The sequence below is a fragment of the Psammomys obesus genome, unplaced genomic scaffold (assembly GCF_907164565.1).
Source record: "Psammomys obesus unplaced genomic scaffold, mPsaObe1.curated_primary_1811, whole genome shotgun sequence".
In the NCBI taxonomy this organism is placed as follows: domain Eukaryota; kingdom Metazoa; phylum Chordata; class Mammalia; order Rodentia; family Muridae; genus Psammomys; species Psammomys obesus.
This window is the reverse complement of record NW_026586816.1, coordinates 7511696-7525155: the sequence shown is the minus strand read 5'-3', so window position 1 is coordinate 7525155 and position 13460 is coordinate 7511696. Positions and strand designations below refer to the sequence as shown.

General features: G+C 38.6%; 1 protein-coding gene across 6 annotated transcripts in view; it reads left to right on the top strand.

The window, feature by feature from the left end:
- The window catches only part of Macrod2 (mono-ADP ribosylhydrolase 2), a 1832027-nt gene extending 1822036 nt beyond the window's left edge, over positions 1–9991 (top strand). For all 6 annotated transcript variants that reach the window (XM_055602641.1, XM_055602643.1, XM_055602644.1 and 3 more), the window contains 2 exons: positions 1996–2063; positions 6944–9991. In XM_055602641.1, the coding sequence (XP_055458616.1) occupies positions 1996–2063 (68 nt within the window). In that variant the 3' untranslated portion in view covers positions 6944–9991. The remainder of the gene's footprint in view (positions 1–1995; positions 2064–6943) is intronic.
- The last annotated feature ends 3469 nt before the right edge of the window (positions 9992–13460 follow it).

Below are 13460 nucleotides of genomic sequence, written 5' to 3'. Positions count from 1 at the left end.
GAGAATGTGAGAGTGACATCCGTCACCCCATTTATTGCTAGTGTTGATTCTGCTAGGCAGCTGTCCACTTCTTCCCTCCTGGCTCCGTAAATGTCCTCCCTGAGGTTGCTAGAGCCTCCAAGCTCTTCAATTTTAAGTGTCTCTGCAAACACAAACACCGAAACTTGTCAGTAAGCCGCCATCCTTCTCCACCCGTGAGGTTTTTTTTTTTTTTTTGTGGGGAAGAAGATGAGTCAAAAAGAAAAGTAAATTGTTGTGAGTTAAAAATAACCTAGGGAATAATTCAGCAATAAGGGCAAGTAACATGGTAGTTTGAAATAAAGCTTCTTATAGCAGGCCCTTCTCCATGCCATAGGCTTGCCATTGCCAGAACTGTCTCCCCTATCTTATCCCTCTACTCATGAGCATTCATTATCCAGAAGATGCTCTAGCCCCAGACCCACCCATGGAAGACCCCAGCCTGACAATGATGTTCAGCTGAATGGAACCAGCTCTAGCCTGCCCCAAAAACTATGGACATGGTTACTTCTTCACAAAGCAGGCTCTGAGGATGTCCAGCCCCATATACTGGCCCTTGAAGAACAAGAAACTGATATGTAAAATTCCTAGTCTTTGCCCTAGATGCAATAAAGACCTGTAGACTCTGACACCTCAGCAAGAACTTCTTTAATATGATTAAACTTTACTTTTTCAGAGCTATTTTAGCGTGGAATGCTTTTTATAGAACATGAATTAATAGGGGGTGGATGTAGCAATGGAAAATGAGTGTTTCACTGTGCTTAACCCTGCACACTCAACTGTGAAAGTAAGCACTTGCAGAAATGCGTGTGCTGGCCTGAAAAGCACATGAGTGCTTCGCTTTCTGGCAGAACTGTTGTATCTGTCCATTTACAGATGGAGTTTGAGATGAATTCAAAAATAATTAGTAACATGGTACAGTTTTCAGGTAAAAGAAGAGAGACCAGTTGTTTTAAGCTTGTAATCTCAGGAGAGATCCTGGGATGCCTTCCAAGGGCATTGTTTTTTCAAGCATCTGTGTAGCATGGGACCAGCATCCGCCATTATTCCATTATTTTACTCTTTCATGTTCTGAAAAATAAAATCTTAGTTTTGTTTATTGGTTTTATGCAAGTAATTGAAAGCTTTCCAGATAAATAGAGGATATTACAGTGAAGGTGTTAGGCAGCATTGCCTGTGCCTGGCAGGCAAGGGGGATATGTATAGGTAACAAAATGGAAGGGGTCAAGCATCTGTAATTGGAGGTGGTTGGCATTAAACTGACTAGAAGTCAGGTGTCTTTCCTTGGTTTCTTGAAAGTTGAAATGATGGAAGCTGATGACCACTGGAATTTGAGACAAGCCCTCTACCAACTGAGCTATATTCCTACTTCCCCACTGTCCATTTCTTTATTTTCTTAGCTTACAGTATGGGCTTGGATATTTTAAAAATCACATTAAATTTGCTGACCCTTGGAAATTTCCAGAGTGACTGCTTTTGGCCACTTCTGGGGAAGGGCAGTAATTATACATTCTATTTTAATGCAGATGCTCACATAGAACAAACACAATCAAGCAAAAGGCACATGTGTTGCTTTTTTGTATCTCATGGTATCTACTGGCTGCTGTACCTATTGGCAAATTTGCAATGTTGAATTCTGAAATTGAAAACACAGCAAACCAAACAGGTCTGTTGATGGCCACTATGGAGGGGGCAGCATATCCTCTGCATGTCAATGATCTGCTTTTCTTTGTTTTCCTAGATATCTATTAAGGCCTGTGAATTCATTTATTTAAGGATGTAATAAATACACTCAATCTGCATGCAATGACAGCTCAGCTGAGAGTGAACCCTAACCACCTGCTTCCCCCACGTCATGAATAAATGAAAACAGAAAAAGCATAAGGCAGGAAATTGGAACACTTTCAAACAACAGTGGCAATTTTCATGTGTTTAAGAGTTTAGGTTTGATAATTATTTAACCTTTTCTGTTTACAGTTGAAATGAACAGTCAGGTTGATGGTGTAAATGAGGCAACAGAGAATCTGCAAGAAGATCTCCAATAGGTAAGTTGTTTCAATTCATGAGCTAGCCATAAGGAATAATTTGCAAACCTAGCATATTTCTTTTGGCTTTGTCAAGTCCCAGAGTGTAGCCTGAACTGAACTTCAGAGATCTTTAAACCAAACAACACAGTGTGAAGAAGAAAGAGTACCTCTGCAGAAGCTTGTCATCCTTAAGTAGAAAGAACAAGCTTTACATCATAGAACACCTTAGGTTTCCTAACTGTGACAACAGAAATAGTGTTTTCCCATCAGTCCTTCCCCTTGCCTGCTAGCTATGTCTGTGAACATAGTTGTCATCATTTCTTCTCTCATCTGCTTTTGAATAGCTCAAACGTTGCACGTGGCAAGCATGCTGGTGGTTCTCTGTATTTATCCAGAATCCCAATATTAACTTTTGAAAAGACCCTTAGGCCACCAAAACTATCTAAGTTAAATAATAAACTCAGGCATCATTTACTGCAACTTTTCTTTAAAGCAACATATGGGATCTGAACCCCAGATAAGCTGCTAGTTTACTTGCCTTCACCAAACTGGTTCTCTGAGCTTTATCCTATACGTATTTGATGCATACTAGGTCATACCTCTGGCTATTCAGAGATGTTGCTCCTATGTCCACAAGAAAACCGTGAATATAAAATGCTTTAAAAAAAAGAATTGCATATATAGTGAACATGTGGAGACTTTCCTTGTTATCCCTATATAATGCAGGTGACGACTACAAAACATAACATTATATTGCCTGAAATATTTTGGTGATCTAAAGGTGACTTAAATTACACAGAAAGATATGGACAGCCTATATGCAAGCGCTACACTTTTTTATATGTGAAACTTGAGAGCACGAATGCATAGGGATAACTAGAGACAATCTGCCATGAATACCGAATTCTAACTCCTGTTCCAACTTCATTCCCCACATCTTCACAGCCTTCTGTACATTGTGGTGTCATAGTTTTCTTCTTTTAGCAGAGTCATAGATTAGACTTTGTTTTTTCACAATAATTACATCAAACATACATTACTGTATTTGGAGCCTTCCACTTTTTTACTACTAGTGGGATGAGGGGCTACACATGGCTGTTATTCACCTACCCTCGTCAGACTTACTTCACTGTGGTTTGACCCTGAACTATCTCCCTTACAAAGTTAATATCATCTGGTACAAAAAAAAATGTGGAGTACCTGGAAGGCCTATACAGTACTGATAGGAGTCAAAAATAGCATAACCTTGTGTTTTTAGTTACTCTGCCAAAATCAATATATAAGGAGGAAAGATTTATTTGGACTCCTGGGCTTGAGGAATGGCAGCAGCAGGAAGGAAAAAGCCACTTAAGTTCCAAGAAAACATTGCAGGTCATACCCACAATGACTAAATCCAATTCTTTCAAAACTATTATACTTAAATGGAAGAGGTAAAGAGTATAGCATTAAAAAAATTACTATTCAGCATTATCAAGCTGACTTTATCCCAGGAATGTAAGGATGCAAATCAGTAAATGTAATAGCATTAACTAGTCTGGAAGATAGAAATCGTACGACCATTTGCATATTTTTAATTCTCTCAGATGTTTCAGCAATATCTTAATATTACACAAAATATTACACCTTTACAGGACAAACGTGGCCAGCATTATACTGAATGGCAAGAAGTGAAAGCCCATCCTCTAAGTGCAGAACATCATTACTTTTTAGTGTTGTGACAAAATGTTCAGCAGAAAGCAGTGTAAGGGAAAAGAAGCTGGCTCTAGATAGGACAATCCCTTGGGCTGTGGCAGCCTGCTGGGTTGATGATGGGAGCTTGCAAAATGACCTTCTCCTGACCTGCCTCGTTAGGAGCAGCATACTAGAGCAGAAATGGAGACAAGTCCAACCACCAACTAGCTGCTTCAATGCCCCACGTCAGGGAGACCTGCCTGCCAAAGGTTTTCACCACATCCCAGAAGAGTGCAACCTTCAGAAACCGAGGGTTCAAGGACCTGAGTCCAGGTTGGACCTTGCACATTCAAAGCACTGCAAACCAACAAGATGACAAGTGTTCGCTCATCATTCTTTACTAGCTATAGCTACTAGAAATTGTAGAAAGAACAATAAAAATAAAAATAAAAGGAAAGGGAACAATATTATCTGTTGCAGATAATATGATTCTATATAGAAAGACAGATAAATTCAGTCAAGTTGCAGTACACAGATCATGTTATAAAATCTGTTGCGTTTCTGTACAGCAATAACAATTTTATGAGAAAGAAAAGAAAATCTGGAAAGCAAGTAACTACAGAAATAAGCTATTAGAAATAAATTTAAGCAAAGACATGAAAGACTCTGCTGGGAAAAATTTAAGACACTGATACATGAAGTTCCATTTCCTGGATTCAGGAGATTTAGCATTGTTAAACTGTTCATGCTACCAAAAAGTGACCTAAACATCTGCTATGGTCTAAGTGTGAAATGGCCCTACAGGCTAATGTTTGTAGACTTGGTACCTTGCTGGTGCACAGTTTTGGAAGGCTGTGAAACCATTAGGAAGTGAGCAGATCCTAAGTGCCAGTGCTCTCTCTGATTCTTGACTGTGGACTCAATGTGACCAACTGCTTACCTCCTGCCATCTTAGCTGCTCGCCCCCACCATGCTAGACCGTACCCTTTCTTAAACGCCATGTGGAAAATCTCTTCCTTCCTTTATTTCTTCTCAGGCATTTAGTCACAGCAATGAGAAAAGCGACTAATATAAAACCAAAGAGTGTCTTCTCAGAAATGGAACAGCAGCAGCAAAACCTAGTTGTATAAAAACAGAAAACAACAATAAAAATGTAATTCTGAGTGAGAAGATCCAAGTTGAAGGTATGGCAGTGCCTGGAAGGCTAGAGTCCACATGCACAGGACTGAAATTTGCCATCATTTTTCACCCTGTACAAAAGTCAACTAAAAGGGCATCAGAGACATATATGTACCCAAAACTATTTGAGAAAACAGATGAAATGACTTTATGTCCCTGGTCTGAGCAACGATTTTTCTGGAGAGGATCCAAACAGCTCCAGAGCAAGAGGAAAACTTCACAAGTAGGATTGCATCCAACTGCAAAACTAGTATGTGGCTAATGAGGACAAACAAATGGGAGACATCTACAGAGTGGAGGGGGCTTTGCCAGCTGCATTCCTGACAGGAAGACTATCCAGAATAGAGCCCCCAAAACTTCTCCTTAATAGAAAAATTTCTACTTAATAAGAAAATGACCCAAAGAGACAATCCTCAAAATACCAATGGCCGACTAATATATTGGAAAAAAAAAAAAAACAAAACAAAAACGATGAATATCATTAGCTCTCAGGAAGAGGTAAATCCACACTACTGCAATATCCCATCTCACTCCATTCCACATCATTATCGATTTTAAAAGATTGGTGAAAATGTGGCAAAAAAAAAAACCAAAAAACAACTTACTCAGTATTGGTGATAATGTAAATCAGTAGATCCACTCTGGAAAATAAGATGTTTTCTCACAAAAAGAAAAATAGAATTTCTATAAGAGAGAGATCATTGGAGTTGGGGAAGGAGAAACTGTGATCAGAGTATATTGTATTTCAAAAAATCTATTTTCAATAAAAGAAAAAGGGGGACAAACATAGCTATCCAGTCCTCCGTACAGATCGACCTGGCATTTTCACCTGGACGTATTTGTTGCTACTTTATTCATAGTAGCTATGACAGAGAACTGTGCCACATGTCCATGAAGAAAACGTCATAATGCAATTTAATCCTGCCTCTGCAGCTACATGGATAGAATACAGTACAGTATGTTAAATGACATAAGCTCTTAAACAAAATGTCAACATGAAATGAGTGTAGTGGTAGCTAGGGATTGAGAAAGGTCTACCTTGGCCACAGGATAGAGGAAGGGGTTTGCTAAGACAATGCACACGATATGCATGAATATAAATATCACACTGAAACCCATTCAGATGGATCCTATGGTTTAGACACAGTCTAAATATCTCACAGTAGAAGATGGATAAAAAGTATGATCTTTCCACACAGAGTAATGGCAGACATCACTGAAAAAAAAGAAAAAGAAAACAAAAACAAAATACAGTTAAGAAGCAAGAGTATAACTCTCAGAAATACCATGCTGAATGAAAGGATCCAGGCACAGAGAGATGCCTGTGTGAGCCTATTTATAGAGTTCTCTTTTGTAGAAAGTTCTAGATCACCTAATACTGCCTCAGAATTATTGGTCCTAGCAGGAGTGGACTTGGAGAAGAGAAATGGCTATTAGTCATTTGAATTTTTCTTAGATCTTGATAGTGTCACGGACTAAATATGAATCGTACGACTAGAAGCAAATGAGTACATAAGCCCTGTGTATTTCCCTGAAGGTAGACTAGACCTCAGTTATAAAAGCCAAACTAAAATGACCATAAACTCTTTTGGAAAAAAGAATAGTAGACTTGTCTCGTGGGTGGAGAGCACAGAAGATGCTCAGCAAGAAAGGTCTCATCAAGAGCTTTTGCAAATCAGCAGAGTATAAGTTGTTATTATTTACATGCTCATCTCTAGACTCTAGAATGTACGAATAGGCTGGAAAGGGCATATCAAAGCTAGATTGTTCAAAGCATTCTTTGAACACTTGATTTAATCATCCCCATCAGCTGAAGCAGGTTTTCATGTGGCCTACATTTATTAACAGTGATTTATAACATCTTTAAAGATACCATGTGCCAGCAATTACAGTTCAGATAGGCAAAGCTCTTTGATAGTCAAATAAGCTATTCCTGGGCCTGTTTGGGGCCCAAGAGACATTTCAAGGGCTGCATTAAAAGGTGTTCCTTGCTAAGTCCTGTGAAGATGCTTAATCTTTAATGAGTGGTTTCTCTTTGTCTTCCTCAGGGCCACAAGATGAAGCAAAGGAACAAAGAACCGAAGCTAAACGACAGTCCTCAGCATTGCCAAGGCCTTGGCCCTGGGGAACTTGGGAAGATGATAGTATGTGCTGTGGAAGAGGGTGGGGGAGGGGGAAGGCAAGTTCATGGAAGGAAAGGGGTCCTTTGCTCTAATTCTCCAGCTGTATTCAGTTCTGTTTACCTACAGGAAAAAAATGAAAAAAAAAAAGAAGAAGAAAGCAAGTTTCCTCCACTGTGGGAGGCCCCATGCTAAGACATCCTTCAGGCACACAGTCCCTTTCATTTCTGTCTTCTCTCCATGCCTCACCCTAGAGTCACAGTGATGGGGTTTATACTTACCTGTGTCTCCTGGCCCCTGTGTGCTTTCTTGGTTATCTCGCAAAGGTGGTCACAGAGTTATTTCTTCCATGAAAAAGGTGATTGATAAGCTATAGGCTAAATTTCAAGAATTACCATACCCAACATTAGTATAATCCAAAGACAGTAGAGGAAGGATAGAAAATGGGCACAAACCTCAAAGAATACCTGGAGAAGGTCTAAATGAAGAGTTCAAAATATTTTAATCAGGGGTTAAGAAACAAGGTGAGACCTGGAAGTCACTATGGTCTCCACCTTCACACCCGGAATACCATGTGTATTCATTTTCAGGCTAATTTCAAGCACTGTTTTTCTTTTGGGTTGTGAGGACTTTACCATGTGCTTCCATATGGAGCCCATCACTGAGATGTGGTTCTTTGTACACAATGGAAAAGGATCTAAGAGAGGAGCTTGCTTCATTTAGAACTCAAATAATATCAATTTTAGTTTTCAAAGTTCCACTTAAAAGCTCTATTTCCCATACAAGAATACCATGTTGATCCAAGATGTGATAGTCCACAGAGGTTCACACTTGAAGGTAGGAGCAGTTGGAATCATTGCCTCCCATACTGGCTGCCTGTCCTAGTAATGCTAAGTCCAAGGATGTTTTGGTGGCTCATCCACTTATCCAAAGGTACCCAGAACTATCAGCTACTTAAGAAGCCGGTGGAACAGTGTTAGCTCAAGCTATGAGGACAAGAGGAGGCTGAGCATCATCCCAATTTTCTGTCCCAGAACAAAGCTAAGGTTTCCCACTGCCTCTCTGGGTTCCAAAGACATGGTGTCTTTTGCATATAATCTTAACTCCGTAGTATTTTAGAGTTGTAATGTTTATGTTGCTATCCTTAACAAAAATGGGGGCGGGACCAACTGACTAGCTAAAGTCAATAGCAAGATGATACCACTTTATAAATATCAGATCCAATTCTCTAGTTCTGCCCTTTCCTGTAGAAAATCCATCTTATCTTCTTCTGACTAGTTTTGGCTGTTCTGAATTAATTGCTGCTTCCAGGTAATTTATTTGATATGATAGGATAAGTAGCAAATCATACCTCTGCATGTATCACCTTTAACATCTCTTATTTTCTTTAGATCAACTCATCAACATAGCAACAATGATAGTTTACTATCGTTTCCCTTTTTCTTTTTCTATAGTTTGACATGGCAGTATATACATCTCCATTACATGCTGTTTTCTAGAACAATACTTCTTCTAAATAATCTAGGAAAGTATGCCATCCAGATAGATAGCTTCAAGGTTTCCTCCCATCTTCACAGCCATTTTACAAGCACCCATCATTTTTGTGAAGTGCCTGACAAGAGAACCATGCTAAGAGGTATTTCCCCAAAACTCCCAGGGAAAGTGTAACTCGGCCTCCTTTATTGAGTCACATAGAGAGCAGCACACTAGAGATGAGAGGAACAGCCAAGACCGAACCCATTCGAGCCCCCCTTTCTCCATATTACCAGTGGCAGCCATTTTGTTCACTCATCTTGTGTGGGGATGCGGTGAGAAAGAGGAAGAGAATTCTGTAAAAACTGTAGAAAAAGGAAAGCAATCTTTGGATTTAGGAAACAGAAGGAGGAATTTATCTCCTAAATTTGCTTAACTTTTTTTTTTTTTATGAATTAGAGTGCATTTTCATTTTTGCTTTGCAGTAGATTTTTGGTTGGTATGTGGCCGAATGACCGTATGCTTTAAAATAAATAATGCAGTTAATTTATACTTCAATAATGAAATATAAAAATTCTAGCCCTGGGCCAGAATGAAAGCCTTCACAATATAGGAAACCCTGTTTGCTGGCCCTGTCACCGCACAGGCTGTACAGCACAGTACACGTGGGAAGTGGGCCAGTGCTTCCACACGTGAATTCTGGACAGCCATTTCCACCTACACTTCAGCCAGGCTACATGACCTGCAGGACAACAGGAGGACATGAGGAAAGCAGCCCTGTTATTAGTTATGTTTGCATACAGAGGACTGAAGTAGGCCTTCAACATAATAGTCGTAATTACAAAGGTACTCATTGCAGGCTAGACAAAGGGGCTTTTCCTCTTGCTGATAACTATTCAGATGATGGACAAGTCTTCATTGAGAAAAGCTTACAAAGAAGGCATCCGAAGCACTGTCTATATAATATTGGGTCACATATTAATCACTGCAGCTAATTGTAAATCTTTCTATGAAAAACTGAAAAGCCTCTTTGTGAATTAATACAGTTCTGCTTGATGATGTACTTGGTTTGCAAAGACATTTTTCTGTATGTGGTGCATGTCAGCTGTGCTTTGAAAAACAACAAAGTTAGCAGAATATGTTCAATATATTTTCTCGGGAAATAGGGTTTTTATCATATGACTCATTAAGGATTTGCCTTACCCTGACATTTGTGATATAAAGGAAAATCAGGAAAAAAGTAATTTTCTTGAACAAGATACGTTTGTACTTAATGCGAATAAATGTAGTCTGTTGCTTGCAAGGGGGAAAAATGTCTTCTGGTATTAATAGGGTGACACGTGCCTCTTTTGTTAAACCAGTCTTGAAATGCTGGACAGCTTCTGAGTCTGTTTGTCTCTCTTCATCCGTGCCACACACTATGACACTTCAATGACTGTTGCCTTCAAACTATATTTGTTAGAGCAGAGTGCAAATAAACTTCTTTGAGAGGATAATGTGGAATTATGTGTTCTGTGAAGTTTGTTCTTTATCCACAAGCAGTAACTCTGTGTTCACTTAGTGTTATCTATTTGGTTGTAAATAAGCATATGTAAAACTGCCTCTGTTAGTCCACTTTGACTCAATTATTTCCATCCCTTACTGAGACTAACTGGAGTTTTGCCTACGTTTTTCAAACTAGAGACTTTTCTATTAGGCAACCAATCCACACACAACAAATTTTTCCTTATACTGAATAAGTCATTAACATACTAATAGTTTCTGAGATTGTAGACATAGGTTGCTGAAATAAAGACCATGGTGCACCCTTGAGGCACATCATTCATTTCTGGAATTCTTCTCATGTACCTCCTGTGATCTTCGTCATCATGATTGTGGCAGCCACACACCCTTCAGTCTACTGTTGACAGAATCATGATGGATAAAATTACAAAAATCGTTCAAAGTGTGGCACAGGGCCACCAAAAATCACTGTGAAAAAAGTCAATGCTCTTTCCAAAGCAGATATAGATGAGCCTTCCACCAAATGTAATTCCCATCTCTTTCAGAATAATTGCTACCAGTTGTCCAGTTGTTGTAATTGTACACAGTCAAGTGAACACTTTCATAAAATGCCAGATATGGACTGGCCAAAAGTCATTTAAGCTGTTTCCTAGAGGAGCATGTTTCCAGTAGTAAATAAATTTTGAAGAGGAAATAAAAAGCAGGTAGCACAGTCCCCTGTCTTAGCAGGCACCCTTAACATAATGATTCACAATAAAAATGATTGTTTGACTTGATTCAAGCCCTGCTGAGAACAATGCTTCTTTTATACCCAGCTATTCAAGACTCTTCCCATCACTATGTTTCTCTGCAGCTGCTTATGCCAGTATTCAAAGATGAGACTGGAGGAGGAAAGGAAGCATTTCCCAGCCAAACTATAGCAAGAGGGCACTGCAGAAAGGAATTAATTTTTAGTTAAATGAATTTGTCTGTTTGAATGCTAACTATAAAGAAATATTAAGCTATCCAGATTCAAAGTGTAAACTCCCCACTAAAGCTATTTCTTGTTATGTAATTGTTTTTGCATCTTAGATAAAAAGCTTATTTTCTAAATACTATGCAATACAACTAATAAATATAATACAATAAATATAATACAATACAACCAATAAATATAAATATTAAAATTCTAGTTGCTAAAACTGTAATTATAGGATATCTTAACATTGCTTCTATAATATTTTTATAGTTAAAACTTTTTAAGAGAGCATTCAAATTAAGATTTTTAGCAATAGAATAATAAGAACAGAACAAAGATGTAAAGTCTTTTTCTTGTTTGAAATTCCATAAAATGTATAAATTTTTGGCATCTATAATTTTAGGAGGTAGCAATAGAAATTTTAAGTACACTAAAATGAAATTTATGGGTAAGCTACTTAGCTAGTATCAGTTTATTTTTAATTTACCAATAGTTTATCAGAGGAGAAAACACACTCACTACCACAAAGGCACTTTATTGCTGTCTCTTACTCTGTATACCAATCAATCAAAATAATGAGTGTAAATTCGTAATATTGTATAAGTAACTTTAGGTAATGTATTTGATTTACTTTTATTTTATGTTATTTTCAATATTGAATGAATCATACCCTGTGTCATGAACACCCATCGCTTCTTCAAGTGGGTGTATGAAGAGCATTTTTTCTTGTCAATCATTTCCCCAAGTCACGTAAAATTATTTTATAATAATGACCAAAGTTGTACGACTTTCCTGTTGTATGGCACTCAATTTGTGTCATTTTTTTTAAGCATGGTGTTGTTCTACACCAGGCTACAGTTCAGGAGAAGGCCCTGTGGTTAATGAGTATTTGGCACTAATCACCGAATTACATTACAAAGTCATCCTTCTAGCAATTATGAAATGAGAATTTCCACTTTGTGGAGCCCTCCCTGACCTGGAGGGCCCTATAAACATGGACATTTAAACATGTCAGTATGAGAAATTGTTTCTCATTATAACTTTAACTATCCTGTCTTCATTTTCTAATGAGGGTGGACAGATTTCTGTCAGCTGCTTGTATTTTCTGATTGGGAAATTAATCTGTTCATGTTCTTTGGTCATTTATCACTGGGATTTTGCTTTTTTATTGATACTTATGACCTGGCTCTTTATATAAAGAGTTTTATCTTTATTATCATGTTTCTGCATAAATTTTTCTACTTGTCTTTCACTTCATAATTGTGATTGTAATATTTTCTGACACACAGTCCTTTATCTCTCTGTGGAAGGAAGTTTCATTCTCTTCCTGTGGGCTTCCATGTCTTTCATTACTGACAATACCTGCTGAGCTTCATTTCTGCTGCTGCCTCTGATGAAATGTTTTAGCCTTATAGAAAATGCCTTGTTTGGCTTTCTAGGTTATAGGTCCTTCCATCCTTCACTGGCCAGAAAATAACAGACATAGGACCCAATCACCAGAATGTGCCTACCAGACCTCAGTGATTGGTTTACAGAGATGAGATACCCAAACTAGGCCAATCAGTAATTTCTCTAATTTGCTGGGATAGAGGACTTTACCACTTCCAACGAGAAGGTAACCATGATGATTTCTGCATCCTTTTCTGTCAGTCATGAGACTTTTTAAATTTCTTTTGCAAGCAACTTTTGGGATAGTTCTTTAGTGGTTTTGAAGGAACATCATTCATTCTCATTCCTGTTCTTCAACCCATCCCCTTTCTTAAGACCAAGTTTCATGTGGCTCAGGATGGCCTTGAACACCCTGATAGCTGAGCCTGGCCCAGGCCACCTGATCTTCCTGCCACCATCTTTCAAGTGCTGTAACAATGCTTGTGTGCCACCAGGTCCAGCTGTAAACAAAATATTTCAAGGACCTTAGGGGCCCATGGATGTGCTCCCCAGTCCAGAGCTCTGCTATTCTTTTCCAACTGGCTACTCTCAACACACATGACACTAGGCTCCTGAGAAATACCAGCCATGATTCTCTCCTTAAAGCTTTTCACTGGCTTTTCTAGAACGTTCTTTCTCTGGTCATTCCCATGGCTACTTGTTTATCGCTTTGGAATACTCTCAAAACTGTCTCATAGAGAATTACCACAGATGCCCGTTGTAATGCTACAAATACCCAGCACTGCCCCATACCCATAATGCTCTATCCTCTCACCAGGCCCTTTTTCTTAGCACTTCAATGATTTAGTAATTAAACTCATTTCAAAACTTGTGGAAAAGACTTAACTCTTAGGAAAAGGCAGGCAATCACTTTGGTTTGGTCATTGAGGGATCCTAAGTTCCAAGGCTGGACCTGGCATATGTAAAGCAGGCTTGAAATGTTTGTGGAAGGGAGAAATTCTGCTTGGAGCATTAGTTCTGAGAAACTGTGGCACATTTCTTTTTGTAAGGCAGATAACCTCCTGACTCAGAGTTCTCTTTTATGTGTGTTGGCCTTGGTGGGAGGGTTATACAGGAAAAATG